This window comes from Podarcis bocagei (genome assembly GCF_964188305.1).
Source record: "Podarcis bocagei genome assembly, chromosome: 13".
Classification (NCBI taxonomy): domain Eukaryota; kingdom Metazoa; phylum Chordata; class Lepidosauria; order Squamata; family Lacertidae; genus Podarcis; species Podarcis bocagei.
This window is the reverse complement of record NC_138138.1, coordinates 5,923,183-5,940,241: the sequence shown is the minus strand read 5'-3', so window position 1 is coordinate 5,940,241 and position 17,059 is coordinate 5,923,183. Positions and strand designations below refer to the sequence as shown.

The following is a 17,059-nucleotide window of genomic DNA, read 5'->3' as shown; positions in this document are numbered from 1 at the left end:
AAGGGAAGAAGAAAGTGCCGTCATTTCAGTTCTTCAGGATTGCTTTGCAAAATGGTAACATTGAACGAAACGCAAGTTGACAGTGCCTCTCTGAATTAAGGCTGCTTAGCTCCACAACCTAATAACTTTAAACAGCGTATTAAATTAATGAGTTTTCTGTGTTACTGTTCTTTTTAACTTTGGAGTCACCAGGAAGACGGCACCAGGTTTTGCTGCAGAAGCTGATCAAGTTATTCTATGGTTTATTTGTATACAGTGGTACCTCAGGTTACATACGCTTCAGGTTACATACGCTTCAGGTTACAGACTCCGCTAACCCAGAAATAGTGCTTCAGGTTAAGAACTTTGCTTCAGGATGAGAACAGAAATCGTGCTCCGGCGGCGCAACGGCAGCAGGAGGCCCCATTAGCTAAAGTGGTGCTTCAGGTTAAGAACAGTTTCAGGCTAAGACCCGAACTCTGGAATGAATTAAGTACTTAACCCGAGGTACCACTGTACTGCTGTTTGGCCCAAAGAAGCAAACAGTATATTAGTACAAAATAAAGCTGCAATAAAAGCACAATAAATAAATCAGAACAATATAAACTTAGTTGTCGTCATCTTGGGAGACCAGTGCACCTTTGGAGATGAAGTCAAACCTAGAGTTACAGCGCCTGCTGTGGCTGTAGAGACCGATATGGGGCAGATGAGGGCATTCGGCTGTGCTGCCGCAGATCCACCACAGCATTTCTTTGCACTCCTTCCAGCATTAATTTCTCCTCTGGTCACTGCTGTAAATAAAAAACCTGTGGTCTTCTTCAAGGGATTCCCACAGCAGCGTTGATGTTGTCAGCCTTCATGTCACATTTACAGACATCTTTGTAGCACAGAGTTGGTCTGCCAACGGGCTTGTTGCCTGAAGCCATCTCCCTATAGAGCATATCCTTGGAGATCCTTCCATTTTGCATTCTGTGGACATTACCAAGCCAGCATAGAAGTTTCTGAGACAAGAGTGTGAATGTGATGGGAATGTGGGCTTGGAAGAGAACATCTTTGTTTCAGACTTTGCCCTGCCATGTGATGCCCAAAATCTTCCTGACACAGAGCACGTGAAAAGCATCGCTCCTGACAGTTGTAAAATAAACACTACTTATTGGGTTCAAAACAGGCTGCCTTGAAAATAATCCTTGGCTATCTTAAGCCATTGCTTTGCTTTCAAGCAAGGAAAATTAGGTACACACTTCTAATATGTACAGGATTTAGGATGAAGTGTGGAGGGCACATAAAATAGTAGTGCAGGTTGCTACCAATTTAGCCCAGATGATGGCACCAAGCACACACACTTAAAAAATAATGTACAAAAACTGTTACTGACTTGTCCTTTAGACCACCCAACTCTGAAACCTTCAAAAGAGCACCTTTTCAAAAATTTTGCAGGGTAAGGCGACCTTTTCACTTGGAGGGAAGGCCTTTTGGGGTGGTTTCCACATACGCCTCAGATCCAGAGCGGCAGTGCTATTGCTGTGTCAGGTGGGGGAATAGGCAGCTGCTAAGGAAATGCGTTTTCCCCTGTTGTTCTTAAATTGCCGAGCCCCCGTACAATACATTGGTTTTCCTCATGCTCTAACTCAAGGGTGGAGAATCTTTTTCAGCCAGAGGAAAAAGCAATGAATGCAAAATATGCATTTGAACAGTAGACTAACAGTAGACTACATACCCCTGGGGCTGGGGGGAAATGGTTGTTTTGGGAAGAGTCCCAGGAAACTGGTTGGAAGCAGCTGCAGCAGAGCTTATGTTGACTGGCGGCGGTGGGCTCTCTGCTGTAATGCTTGGAACTGGTGCCCGAAACTGATCTTCTTGGGTTGAGTGTGAAGGTCTGTCCTTGGTCACATTTGTTGGTGGGCGATCCAACCCTAAGTGGAGTGGCTACCTCAGGCTATCACTGCACTGAGGTCCAAGTCAATGTGATCCTCAAGCAGGGATGCTACATATAAGCACGGGGTGGAGTGGATTCTTTATTAAAAAGAAAAGTTCTAGAGAGCTCACCAGAAACCCTGCTACTCAGCAGGGCTGGTCTGAAAGAGCAGACGTCTCTCTCCTGGGAGAACCATGATTGTGCCCGGCTTGTGGGGAAGTGCTATCCTTAAGGCTCTGGAAAGCCCTCTGGAAGTTGCAGCCGAACACCTACAAAGTTTCCAAGTGAAATGTCAACATCTAACTTACTTAAACATTTATAGCAACAGTTGTAGGGTCAGACCCAAATTTTTTAAACTTTTAAAGAATACGCCAAGCCTGCAATAGTTTTTAGACATTCAATGTAGAATTTTATTTGGAAAAATATCATTTGTAAAGGTGTGAAGCTTAAATATATACCATGATAAAAGCTTATCATAAATGTTCTAGGTCAGACTACAAAAAATAAAATATTCCCAGTAGTGAAAGTCGTGTGCATTTTTAGGTATGGTCTTGTGCATTTGGCATCCAAGCCACCAATCTCCAAGGTTATCCCTCAATAGCAGCTTCATTCATTCTTCTACCAGAAATGAAATCAATGACTAGGCTTTAATATACTTGTAGATAAAATTTCTACTCAGTTCATACAAGTCTTCCCACATTTTGATGATGTGATACCCCTGTGTCTTTAATAAAGCAACTGGAAGATTACCGTATTTTTTGCACCATAACACTCACTTTTTTCCTCCTAGAAAGTAAGGGGAAATGTCTGTGCGTGTTATGGAGGAAATGCCTACGGGTGGCATGCCTACGGATTTTCCTTCTCTAAAAACTACGTGCGTGTTATGGTCGGGTGCGTGTTATAGAGCGAAAAATACGGTATATTTTGAGGTTTAGTAAACTAGGGCTTCTTCACGTACAGTAAGTTTTTTTAAAGAAAACTTCACACACATTAGGATTGTTTTCCTGGGTGCTCAATATTGTGTGAAAAATGTATGTGCCTTTCTACTACATGTGCATTTTACCTGTATAAATGTTGCACAAATCTGCCACAAACTATGGCTTCCAAAACACATATTACGAGAAACACATTGGCATATGCTTCACTGTACAGTGTACAGTTTTTCAAAAGTAGTATCTTGGGTGAAGTAGTCCTCAGTCGGAACATACAATCTGCAGTCTAAAGAAATGGTTTAATATTTTTGTTGAAAGCTTGAATGCAAATTTGCTCATGTTCTGTCTCCAAAATGTAATGTAATTTATTTAAGTTGCAATACACTAAGAACACTTTAAAAGAGCTAATTGTTTTTAACCTTGAGGCAAATAAAGTTTCACTGTAAAAAGAGGTAAGCTAGCCAGTCAGTCTCACAATGTAAGTAGTTTTCACTGTTTCAAAATGTCAGTATTTTAACATTTTACTTCCTATCTAAAATTCAGGATTCTTAAGAGTATTTTCAATATCCTTTTAAAAAAATTAGTTATACCTAATGCCATGCAATAGTTCTCTACTGAAGGGGGCTTCTTTGCAGTAAGCATAAAGTTGATTTCTGGTATCTGCAAAACATAATAACCCAAACTGCTTAGTGGGAAACAAACCGATTCCATTAATGCGCAGCTACAGACAAGAGTATGAATAATATGATAACAAAGATGGTAAAATGTTCGAGTACCCAGCATCGTACATTGTGAGAGTACATTCCCAAATACTTTAGCTGGAAAATGTGGTTTTATGCCACTATTCCATAAGAGAACTTCATTTGGTCTGCAATCTCAAACCCACTTATCAGGGAATAAAATTTACTGCATTCAATTGTCTTACTTCTTGGTAGTTATGCATTGAACTGCATTACTAGTTAGCAGAATTTTGTCTGACAGTTAATGTCCTCAGAAAATACTCCTTACTTTTATCACGCAGGTGTCACAAAACTTCAAAATTTCAAAGATACATGATAGCAAAGATGGTCCACTAAAATGATCTGAAGGTTTAACATAACTCAGTTGTATACACAAGGTACATACAGATTTACACCATAGAAATGGTCCCCAAATATTTTTGTTACCTCTGTAAGTTTCCTAGTAACTGGAAATGCTAACTTGTTTCTCCAGAATTCTGATGACCATGTAACACTATTATTATAGCCATAAAATACATTCAGAAAGCCACAATGAACCATGTGAACTCTTAAATGTTGAAATCAAGGGAAAATTGTCAGACTTTGGGCAGTCCTATATTTTGGAAGGGAAATCTATTAGAGACACTGTCTCTCTAATCCAGTGGTGCCCAAACTTTTTTCAAAGAAGGCAAGATTTGATGAAGTGAAGGCCAACCAAAGTTTTTGACCTTTATTTTTAGAATTGAAGTTGTTAAGCTTTTTTATGATTTTACCCCAAAGTTGTTGAGCTTTTATTTAGGGTTGCAGTTGTTGAGGTTTTTTTAGGATTTTACCCCAGGAAATAAACTGCCACAGGGGCCGGATTAAACTGTTTGGCGGGCCAGATTAGCCCCCCGAAACGGACTTTGGACATGCCTGCTCTAATTTATTAGCAGTTCTCTAAATGGTAAGGGGAGGGGGGTGAGGACTTGTAAAAACAATTACAGTCGTACCTTGGATTTTGAACGCCTTGTGAGCCCAACATTTTGGCTCCCAAATGCCACGACCACGGAAGTGAGTGTTCCAGTTTGCGAACTTTTTTTGGAAGCTGGACATCTGATGCGGCTTCCGATTGAGTGCAGGAAGCTCCTGCAGCCAACCGGAAGCCGTGCCTTGGTTTTCAAACATTTTCGGAAGTTGAATGGACTTCTAGAACAGATTCTGTTCGAGAACCAAGATAACAACTGTATTAGGAAAATAACAAAGCGTCTAGGAAGTGGTTTACTGGATTTGAAATCCAATTCTTGTCACTTTTAGTATTGCTGACTTTGATTAAAAGCTATCTGTGAAAAATATTCTGGCAAACTGAAAATAAACATAGTTCTTAAAAATTACGAAGTCTTTTAATATGAGCTCACCATTAAAAACCCAAAACAAATGTGGCCAAATATTTCCTACAGGCAGGCTGAAGCAATTAGGCAGATTTTGCTCATGAATCGGCCTTAGGCAAGACAACCAACTGGAAGCAGGGTATACTCAAAGGCAATTCACGCTCCAAGAGTGGCATGGGAGCTGCTTTTGCATGGCGGATGCCAATGCCACTTCAATAATATTGAAGTTGGATGCATTGCTCTGAGGCCACACAAACAGCTGCTGTGCCATGCTAGTAACCCATGGACCCCTTCTTTACATAGATATTAACATAATGGATCATAACTGAGTGTTAAACCAATCTTGCATATGAATAAAGAACAATTTTGAAGAAAACAAAGTGCACACTTTATTTTTAAATAATGTTATGTGTGGGTCAGAGCAGAGACCATTGCATAAGGGGTATTTCCTCCTTCATGAAAGGGAAATGTCTCATCTAATATGGTACCTGCTACTTCAGGTTTTCATAAGTAACCTATTTAAGGACAACCGTACCCCAAACAGACCCAGAAACTGAAATATACATTTCCACTGCCATCTGTTCACAGTAATGGCATTTCCATTCATCTTTTATTAATGCCAATGTTAAATCGGACACAGATATTGTCAACTGTTCCTTTTCACCAATGGAAGGAAATATAACTCTTGAGCTACAATGCTACTGTGCTCATTTATTTCAACGTATGCAAAAGCTAACTTGACCCCAGAACCTTCTAGTCTGAAGGATTCAACTTGCTAAGTCAAGAAATAAATACAAACTCCAGTGTTCAAAACAAACTTTACAAAAGTAGCCTCAAAACAGGCACGTGATAGTTTGTACCTACAACTTGTGAAATACAGACATTAAAATATGCAATTCTTCCAATGACTGGATTCATTTCCCAAACACATCAAGGTATTTATGCACGATTTCATTTTAGCTTCTCCACATACAAGTTTCAATCCAGTCCACAAGGAGTGCAGTGTAGAGGCACAGCTACAGGAGGGCGAGAGTCCTCCTTCCTCCTTCCACCCTCTGCAGGAACAGATACCACACAAGGTCATTGTAGTGAATGGGAGGGCCTGTGTTGTGTCTCCCAAAGTCCCAGCTAGATAGCCATCCCCACTCAGTTAGAGAACGAGAACTCAGTACGTTCCTGGATTAAGCAGGTGTGTTTAGGCCTCACGTCCTCTGCAGCTGCCAAGTTTCATGAGGCATCTGCACCCACCTGTGTGTGTTGCGGGTGGGGAGCGAGAGAAGAGGGCTTCATTATACCTTGCGGGGTTTCTTCTGCATGCAGGCACTGAACTGCAGTTGACTGGATTTAACTCATAACGTAACAGATATTTTTTATAACACCTTCAAATGAAAACCAACCAACCACTGGTCCTAATATGGTCCATAAGATGCACACTGCCATCACAAGGTTTTTTTATAACCACTAATGTGAACAGGATCAAACCCTTTAGTTACCAGATAGTCTAATGCTGACAGATTTCATGTACTGGAAGCTATATAGATATGAAATGCATGCAGTGGGTGCACTAGTGTAGGAACTCAAGACTAAACGTAGAAGCAGACACTTTGATATTACGGTTTTACTTTGTTTTAAGTAAGTATAACCATTAAAAGTGCTTTGTCTTAATCCATTCATTAAACAAGTATTTTTGAGTGTCTTTAGCTTGTCACCTCTTAACCACCAAATCACAATTATTTTCTTTGGTGCTAACAAATCAGTATTTCAAGTCAAAAACCTTTAGCCAGCATGGAACATTCCTGTGCTATACGCTTTAGCTCACAGACATTTTTTTTTTAAAAAAAAAACTTTATGCTGAGTCACATTCCTCAGTAACATACCCAGAGAATCTATAGAACAGATTTCTCTTTCCACCCTGATTCATTACTCTGTTAATACCTTTAAAAATACAATGTAAACAACATCCTATTCTTCATCACTAGTAAGAGCTAGATAGATTAATCCAGTGCTACATTTCCTAAAAAATATTATAGCACCTTCATAAATTTGCACATATTATTTTGAGTACATTGTCTGTTTTTACTTTAGTGCACTGATAATGCTTCATCAGTAGAGAAATTTGCTTGAACTGAGATTAGATGAAAAAGTTTAGTTACAAAGCTGTTTTAAACCACCACCCTCCCCAAGCCATACTGCAAAGAATTCTGTAAGTCTGTTATATAGCCACCACAGATATAGCATCCTGACAAGACTAATATTGCTGTCTTACTAATAGCTGATTAAAAGGTGACTATGAAGTTGCAATAAGGCATCCTTCATAAAGCAGCACAAAATTATAATTAACTTTTAGCAGGTGCTAGACTTTAATGGTTTAATAGCTATACCTCCTTGAGATGAGAATATTCTAAGAGCAAAAGCTGTGGGAACTGAACACCTAGAATCTAATTACGCAGGTAGCAAAAAATATTAATATCAAATTTGAATTTACAACAGGCTCCGACCTAGAATCAAGTCAACAAAACTTGATGCAAGGTGTGGTTTTTTAAGAGGAATTATTTGGCAAACCAGGCACCCAAATCCCAGGTCTGTGTAATAAGCAAACAACAGGCAGCAGACACTTCCACTTACAAAGGAAATGTGCGTGACCTAAGGCAACGTGTGTCAACAGGGATGCTCAACAGGGAATGCTGCGTCAGTGAAAGCTGTCAGGAGGCACAGCTGGAGAAGCGATCCAAGGCCACGACTCTCCTGAGCTCAAGGCTCGCATAAGAAAGAGGAGTCCTTCCTAAAGAAGCAATTAAATACTCCATGTGTCATTCTGTGGCAGTTTTCTGTTCCTCAGGACTTTCTCTAGAAGACCTATAAAGGGGAAAGGTATCAAAACTTTCAGTAAAAATAAAGGATAAAATATTTATGAATGCTTGGAACAACCAGTAGTTTTTTTAGCTTCCCCAAAAAGTTACAAAGAAATGGAGAGTATTTGGGTGGGTGTGTGTGTGTGTGTGTGTGTGTGTGTGTGTGTGTGAAGAGTTATCCAAAATTTGAACTGACCAGAGGTCCTCCTTGTGACCTTGTGAATCTCAAATTTAAATTACAATGCAGGATTCCTGAATGTAATATTATACTTGAAATGAACTTGCGAAAAAGACCCAACATTTATGGTTAAATACGGCTGCAGTTAAAGGAATAGCTTGAAATAAATATAATCAATTATAAAAAAATGAGCACCCATGTATTTTGACACTCAATTTATCTACTGTCTTGCTAACAGATTTCTTCTGCATATGCTGTTAAGTCTGTCCACTTAGGCATTAGTACAAAAAATATTTATTAAAATTTGTTACACTATTTATTTATTAGAACATCCATTTCTGGCATCTCACTTGTACAACAACCATCTGCTTGTGCAAACAGGATTTTCCTCCCCTCCCCCGTCATCTGCTCAGGAGGTTTGGGGGACACTCTGGAGCAGCTGTGGGGGCCAAGGGAAAAGAGAGGAAAGCGAAGTCCTGTCATCACCTCTGATAGCACAGTTGGATCTTGACCTGCACTTACACCGGGGCTCTATCTGCAATCAATCTATCTATCTATCTATCTATCTATCTATCTATCTATCTGCAATCTGCAAGATAACAATCTGCAAGATAGGATAGGCTGAGAGATAAGGAGTCGTCCAAGGGAACCCAGTGAGTTAGCATCTCTGGTCTTAATATAACACTCTTAACCACTGAAACACACTGGTAGTGTAAAACCTCTGCTTTTCAGCTCTTTGGAACTTAGCTCCCACGCCCCCGCTCCCCACTACTAAACTAACTTTACTATAAGCACCAGACAGATAGATAGGTGGGTATAGAAACTGTGCACACAGCTGCATATTTGCAGCCCACTGATCAGCATATACAAATTACAATACTAATAGAACACTGACAGAAGAAGAGAACTAGAACAGGGTGTTTCACACGCCCTTCTCAAGCCAGCCGGCCAAGGAAGCAGGTGGAGGAGCTGCTGCCGCCAGAAGCTCCCATGTACTCCACGCCTCTTCTATTTGTATGATCTAGTTGAGATCCCTGCATTGCAGGGGGTTGGACAAGATGACTCTCGCGGGTCCCTTCCATCTCTACAATTTCATGATTCTATTATTCAGTTCCTGTGGCTGCAGAGTCAAATGTCTCTGGATCTGCCTGCTGTAGGATGCTCCCCATTCTGCAGAACTGCCTCCCGGGGTCTTGAGGTTTCCAAGGGGGCTGCCCCACAATTTGTGATCTATTATGTCCAGCGTATCATGATTCCTCAGTTGAAACACAACTTCTTCCTCCCCCTTCCCCCTCTCCCCTGCTTGCTGTTTCTTACTAACTAAATTCAGGGATCAAATAGCTAAAGAAGGGCATAATTTAATTATCAGAGACTTTTCTTTTGGGTCGGATTGTGCCCCCGGGTGTTTTGGATTTCTAGATATTTCAAATATTTATTATTTCTGCCCTTTGGTTGTTAAAGATAAAGGGAGAGGTCAGTAAACTACAGATTAAGAAATACCTTACTAAGAGACAATACTATGTGACAACTACTGTAGAAGCTTACCGGTATATCTGCAAAGGCCAAGGCATCTGTGATGGCGTGGGCAATGCACTTGTGGGGCTCACAAGCATAGCACTATAGATATTGGAAGCAACCACAAGTGTGCAGAGCAGTATGGGTCCTATGATGGCTCCTTCCACGCCTAGGTAATAGGCTCCCCCAGCTACTGCAAGGCCCGTCAGGTATGGGTGGCCCCCTCTGCAATCACAACACGCCCTGTTAAGTTACAATCATATTCTAATTCTAACCCCTTCCCACCAAAAGTTTAGAGAATAAAATTTAGCATTCCTTTCCAAGCATACCTTTTAAAGGAACATTTATAAAGGGGTCATGCCCAAAGTATTAGCTGCATTACAAATATTAAAAGAAGGGTGCTTCCTCTAGGCACAATATATTTCAGTTAAGCTATAACTTTAACATCTATGCAAGATGGTGGAGGGTTTCTGGGGAAACTAAGCAGGCAACTTTGGATAAGGGTCTACGTGTGTGGAGCACATTGATGGTGTCAGAACAAAACTGTACAACTAACTGCCCACAAGTTATTCCTGTGCCACTTCTGGGATCACTAGACTTCCACACACTGAAAGCACTGTGTGCACAGGGCCTTTGGGTAGGCCTCATGCAAACTGGTCCAGCTTCTTAATGCAATAGATAAGTAATAAAACTAATTTTATGGTTATTGTTATATCTAATAGTTAAGCACAAAAATTAGTTTTAGATTATGTTGACAACGATAATGATTAAAATTTGTACACCACCCTTCATTCACAGAACTCAGGGCAGTTCACAACATAAATTTACCATATAAAAAACATAAGATACATAAAATAAGAACAAAAGCAAACCGATAACCCCCCTCCCACAACACATTTTAAAAGGGCACTGCATGTCAATCAGCCAAAGGCTTGGTTGAAGAGGAACGTTTTTGCCTGGCGCCTAAAGGTTTATAATGAAGACGCCAGGTGAGCCTCTCTGGGAGGAGCATTCCACAAGCAGGGAGCCACTGAAGAAAAGGCCCTGTTTTTGTGTTGCCACCTCTCATGGAGGAGGCATGTGAAGAAGGTCCTCAGAGGATGATCTCAGGGTCTGGGTAGGTTCATATGGGGAGAGGTGGCCCTTGAGGTATTGTGGTCCTCAGCAGTTTCATATGGGTTTTTAAGGTATTGTTACAGAATGATTTTTTCCATGATAGTAAAGAAGCTATTTTGAAATATTTACCCGGATATATCTGAATAGATTGCTGTGTCTACAAAATATGTTGGCAGCAGATGGCAAACCAAGAGAAGCACGGCTTTGCATCCTTCTCCCTGTACAAGCCAGAGGTCTAGAACAGCAGGTATGGCTGCCCAGTATGTTCCCAGAAATGGAACAACTCCAAGAAGTGCAGCCAGTGCTAAGGATAGAGAAGGGCTGGAGTTAGAAATGACAATTAAAAAACACAATTATGTCAATGGAAATAGTTTCAAAAAATATTGCATCTCTTCACAGCACGCAGTTGCATTAACATTCACAGGACTATTTAGATGCAGCGTAACTGATCAAATCAAGAGTGTATAATTTGTCTTGGATTCAAAGTTCCTGGTCGCGCCTTAAGCCATGGACTTACGTCTTTATTCATTTTTAAAGTTATATCCTGCCATTCAGGTGGAAAAAGATGATTCATCATACTGAAGCGAAAGATGGCTAATCTTCCTGAAAAATGGACACCTCATTTAAGGACCAGTGTGTACATGATTCTTTGCTCTGAGCATCAATACATCTATTGCTAAAAACTGGTTATGATTTTGAGGCAACTACCAGAAGTGGATACAGTCCTTTTCACTATTACACACAAAAAATAAACTCAGCCTTGTTTTTTTATTTCTCACCTGATGGTATGAAGACAATGTTAATTCCAAAGACAGTATGAGTCAGCCAGGTGTACAGTCCATAGAACCCAGCCATTTTGAGGGATGCATCAAACACACCTCTAGAAGGATGAGATAATTCCATATAAAATCTATTAGTTGAGCAGCAGATATGTATTTAAAAATTGCTAAAACAAACCTTAAAGATCAAAGCTATTTGCTACACAAATGGCACATTAAATGAAGTTTCAGGGCTACTTCCTGCCACAGTTCAGGATAATTTGCTGTTTCCTATTCATTATCTATTCATTTTGTATTTGTGCTTTTATTATTATTTTCATAATATTATTTTCACAATTTTTTTTATTTTTAAACAAACTTTAAAAAGTAGCTTACCCTGAAATAACAACAAAACCTACATAAAAAATTAAATGCAGCAGCTCTTAATTGAGACCTTCCCTCCCCAGTGCTAAGAATACAGACCTGGCATCTTTGACCTCTCTGAATACCCAATTTTCTATGTAAATATTCTCACAATCCTAGAAACTGTGAATGCAAGCACTTCATAACCAGATGTTTGACATTCTTCTGATATAGCGAGTAGTCTTTCTATGTAACAAGAGAGCTTGCGTAGTGACTAATACCAGACTGAGTCATAAATGGCATGGAGCCACTAGACTTCCTTCAGCAAACCACTCTTCCTTAGCACCCTACTGCCTGCAAAATGGCAACCACACTGATCTAGCTGATGAGGTAGTTGTAAAGATGACAAACATAATGCATGTGAAAAATTTGAAACAAAAAGCATGATACAGACACAATATACGTATGATTAGGGACCAAAATATCACTTAGATTCTATAGTGTTCAGCAGTATATAAATTGCTGCATTAAATAGTAAAGCAAGTATTAATATTAAATGCGCTAAACACTGTAGATGTTTAAAGGTACTACCAGAAAATTATGACTGAAGATTTGACTTGTGCCCAACATCTATGATTGAAGGGAAAAGTGATCTAGGCTTCCTAGTTTGCAGCTCTGTTGCAAAAGGAATCTTAATCCAAATACTGGATAAAACATCTATGACGGAATCCTCCAGGGAAAAAACCTCCTGACCCCCATATTCCTTTGCTAAAGTTACATTTTAGTACCTACTCCTTTCTCCGCAAGAACTTCTGTCCAGAATGAAATGTGTCTGCCTCAAATATGCAACTTCTAGACATCACATCAGCATTCACAAACTTTTCAAATGCAATTGAAAAAACAACCCCCCTAAGCCTAGACAGAATTGCTCTACATTTCTGCAAAAGACGCAGCCGTGGTGAGTTAACAAAACCTATCTGGAGCTACTCAAGAAATGTGCTATTTGTGCAAATAGAAATGCAAACATTTAAAAATTGTTAATTACTGTAGCTGGGTAGGAATTTGGAAGGTATTGCTGAACTGTAACAAAGAAAACCCTGACAAAGCCAAAGTACCTAAAATAAAATATGAAGTATGTCCAGCCCACTTAAATAGAAAGTTCGCTAAACACTTATAATTAAAATGTTCCAGTGTGTAAGGTACTTAAAACACAATATTTCTCCGTATTATTATGATGCATCGTTTTAAAAAGAGACCAGCATCTTTAATCTGGCCTGAGAATTTGATGGAAGACATCAGCTACCCTTTGGAATTAGTGTTACATCTGAAATTACAGAAAATATTTCATGATACGAAGCAATTTGAAAACTTTCCTTTGGGCCTTTTATGCAAGAAAAAGAAAAAGTAGGATACCAGTTAACTGGAGTTGCAAAAACCTCCATGGGCTAAAAGTTTTACAGTTTCAGCAAAATGTTGAAGGAGCATTGTTTGGACAGTATGGATGTTTATAAAGAAAGTTTTATTACTACAGGCTATGTACTTGAAGCCACGGAGATGTTGAGTTCAGAAAAGGAACTTTGCTGATACATGAATTTTCACGTGTCTCAGAGAAATAAAGCAAAGCATTTATCACTCCACAGCATAGTGTAACAGTAACAACTGCTTGGATGTAATTTACTAAAGGTAGAATTACATTCACAGGTGGAGCTCCCTCATTTAGTACAGCAAAACCTCAACAGCAGCCATCTCAATTATGACCTATTTCTCAGTGAGGTGGTAAAACTGGGTCTGGTAAAACTGCAGACTGCTAGTGGAAGCTCACAGGACTGGACGCTCCTCCATGCACATTCTTTGCACACAGAAAACTAGCATTTCAGGGAGATGGCTAGACTAGAACTCATTTCTCTTACAAGCTAATTTCTATGTGCACTGAAGAGCATTCCAATCATGTGAGCCACCAACCGCAGTCTGAAGTGGTGCAGCCCAGAAACAGGTTTATCAATGAGTTTGAGTTCAGCATCTTTAGTGCTGCTGTTTGAAAAGCTACACTTGATAATATTGTTTCCAGAAAGGTTTCATAAAAGATTTAGGTTTAAAAATCAGTGAATGTCTAAAAGTGAAGAAATTATTGATGATAGGAAAAATCATATACTCCAATGATTTCAGAAAGCTAGCCGGGGAGGGGGGGAATAGTCCCAAAGCATATATTTTGAACCACCACTCCATCAATACTTGGTTTAACAAGTACGTGCAAGACAGAGTATAACCTGGGACAATGCAAGAATGCTGTAAGTCCTATTGTTAATTGTACAATTCTCTTGGCACTGAAAGACCATCAAATTGCACGCAGATTACCAACGTCATTTAACCCATCCAATTAAATGATGTTGAGATTGCAGCCAAGCATTCACGCTGGTTTTCCTTAGCATATTACATGCTTTAAACTTTAATATGCTTGAAGACGAATTGTTTTCTCTGGAGATTGTATCACCATATCATTTCCATCATCAAGCTCATTCACTGACTGCAGTGGCCTGATGCAATTATGACAAGTAATCATAATTGATTTCAGTAACCAAGATTAGGTTAAGTTTGCATCAAATTACCTTTAGCATTATGGGCAATTTTGTCTTAGGAAAAATGAGAGTGGTTTAGCAAAGAGACTTTTGGAAACTTTTTCTTTCTTTTTTTAAATAAAGAAACCACTCTGCCCATTGAACATAATTGTTTGTGGTTCTTACGGTGGATGAAGAAAATGAAGCAAGCAATAAAACTTTCTCAGAAAGAAAGCACACATGTAAACCTGATCACTGGCTAACATGTTTCGAGCAAAAATACTGATATGGGTATAGGCTCTTCCAGAACTAATTCATCCCCGTAAAGAAACATACCCTGCAGTAACTTTAAGCCACAGCCATACGCGTGTGCATGCACTCATGTGAAAATATCGCACACACTAAATTGCACTGAGGCCGTGACAACGTGCAACTTAGTAATGTGCAATATCCCCACCAGAGCAAGCAGAATGGGAGCTTCGGGGAAGAAGGGTCTGGTGCATTCAGGAAGAAAAGAGCATGCCACTTAGTGGGAGGACAATGGTTCAGGCAAAAGGTGTGCATGCAGCTCAGAGATACATAAGTTCAACGATCTCTGCTTCGGTTGCGCAGAACATAAGACAGGTTAGGTACTGCCCTGTTAGTTTTAAGAATAACTCTATCAAGGCGGCTCCATTTTTACTGAATGGTAAGGTAGTAATGAAAATAAGTGACTGTCATCTGAACCATCCACAGCTAACGGTTTTAACTTTAAAGTCTTAAGCTATAATCAATAACCAGCCTACTGCTGAGGCAATTCATTCTAAACTCTCAAAATACTACACTCTCAGTTTATTGCAGTACACTTTTATAAAAGTGAGAGAAATACTATTAAATGGCAAATACATCTGGATACAAATTTGGCTGCTTTTAAATCCCCCAACTCAAGGCGTTCATTTCCTTGACTGGTAAGGATTCCTTGAACATGCTCTTATTTACACAACAGATGCATCCAACCTGTCTTCCGGCGTCAAGTATGAAATATTCTCATATCCCAATAGTTCACAGAGTGAATGAACTTTTCTGTGACAGGGGAAGGCAACCTTTTCATTTCCTGAAGGCCATGCGAAGTCTCTGGTGTAGACATGCCCAACATATAGTCATGCACACCTCCCACTTCATATCAACATGCATAGAAAGTATTTCCTCTATGAGACCCAGATAGTCATTTTACTGAAACTGTGGGAATTTGGAGCCTGCTCTCCACCATGTGACCCAGAAATGTACCATTAAAAAAATAAAGTTGTCCAAAGATAAACACACACATGCAAATTCACAGTGAATTTCTAACACACGTGGAAGCTTCCAATTCGCTTGGGCTTCAAATGCAACAAATAGTGTACATGGGGTAGGAATGACCCTATAGTTTTCCTTAGGGAAGTGGCTAAAAGTGCAACATGCATGGGGGATTCAAAATTCATCTTCTAGAATGGTGTCCAAGAAATACATATTAAATTATTTGCACCTCCTGTACTGAATTTTTACACTGCAGCCTGTGTTTCTATAATAAGCCTATTAATTCCCCAAAGCCAGCAAAAGATGGCTCCTGGAAAAATGTAAATTGCAACAAACCATTGTTTCTGCAAAAGCAGATGTGAAAGCATTAAGTTGCCTTTTACAGAAGCAAATTCTTACATTAAGTCAGTACTGTCTAATCTGCAAGTGTTTTCCCCCAGCATAGCAATGTGAGATTCATAACTTGGGAGCTGCCTGCAAACAAACTCCTTTCAGATGAGCTGAAAGTCATAATGGAAATACTTTGTAATGAATATGGTCTAGAGACTGATAGCCATTAAACTATTCATTACACATAAAATAATAAGCAAACAGGATTAAAAAAATTAACTGTAGCTATAACCATTCCCTATGACTAATTGTCATCACCAGTACAAAAAAAAAATTGATCACTTGTTTCTGCAAAATTGTTTAGCCTTAACATATATACTCCTTTAGTCTCCCTTCCTCCTTTCAAATTGTTCACAACTTCTTCCTCTCTACACCAGAAAATGGCATGCCCAGCAAGATATATGAATTGAGATATATTCCAGACATGTAGGCTACATCTTTCAAAGCAGAAACTCTACATACCTAGATAGTGCTTTAAAAAGTAAAAATACGATAAAAAATGAAAGATATAGAATAAAACTCCAAGGGGAAATGATTAGGTATTACTTTGGTCAGAAAGTCCCTGAACCCCAAGCTTCTGCTTGCAGGTAATCAGCAGGGTGGCATGGGACTTTATTTGGCATGCTCTGGTGACGAAAAGGAAAGGAGGCAGCCAATCCACTGGAGAGGAGCCCAAACGTGGAAAAATGGGAAGCAAAAGGCAGCCCATTTTAAAAGAGGGAGCCAATTAAGCAAGCCTAAAAGGGGAAATAGCAAAAGGGGGGGGGGGAGATAAAGAGAATAAAACTTAGTTTAAAAGAAGTGCAGGAGCAATAGTGAAGAGACTGCTTCATTGAAAGGTAAAGGTAAAGGTCCCTGACAGTTAAGTCCAGTCGCAAACGACTCTGGGGTTGCAGCGCTCATCTCGCTTTAATGGCCGAGGGAGCCGACGTTTGTCTGCAGACAGTTTTTCCGGGTCATGTGGCCAGCATGACTAAGCTGCTTCTGGTGAAACCAGAGCAGCGCACGGAAACGCCGTTTACCTTCCCGCCGGAGCGGTACCTATCTACTTGCACTTTTGGGTGTGCTTTCGAACCGCTAGGTTGGCAGGAGCTGGGACCGAGAAACGGGAGTTCACCCTGTCGTGGGGATTCAAACCGCCA

General features: G+C 39.8%; 1 protein-coding gene across 3 annotated transcripts in view; it reads right to left on the bottom strand.

The window, feature by feature from the left end:
• Positions 1-3,166: 3,166 nt before the first annotated feature.
• TMEM245 (transmembrane protein 245) overlaps positions 3,167-17,059 on the bottom strand; it is a 53,957-nt gene continuing 40,064 nt past the window's right edge. For 2 of the 3 annotated variants that reach the window (XM_081166249.1, XM_081166250.1), the window contains 4 exons: positions 11,356-11,456; positions 10,706-10,880; positions 9,491-9,685; positions 5,280-7,771 (listed from right to left, as the gene is read on the bottom strand). In XM_081166249.1, coding sequence (XP_081022375.1) covers positions 7,726-7,771; positions 9,491-9,685; positions 10,706-10,880; positions 11,356-11,456 — 517 coding nt within the window. In that variant the 3' untranslated portion in view covers positions 5,280-7,725. Of the gene's footprint in view, positions 3,487-5,279; positions 7,772-9,490; positions 9,686-10,705; positions 10,881-11,355; positions 11,457-17,059 lie in introns of those variants that run through there. The other variant, XR_014001260.1, reaches the window with a different exon arrangement.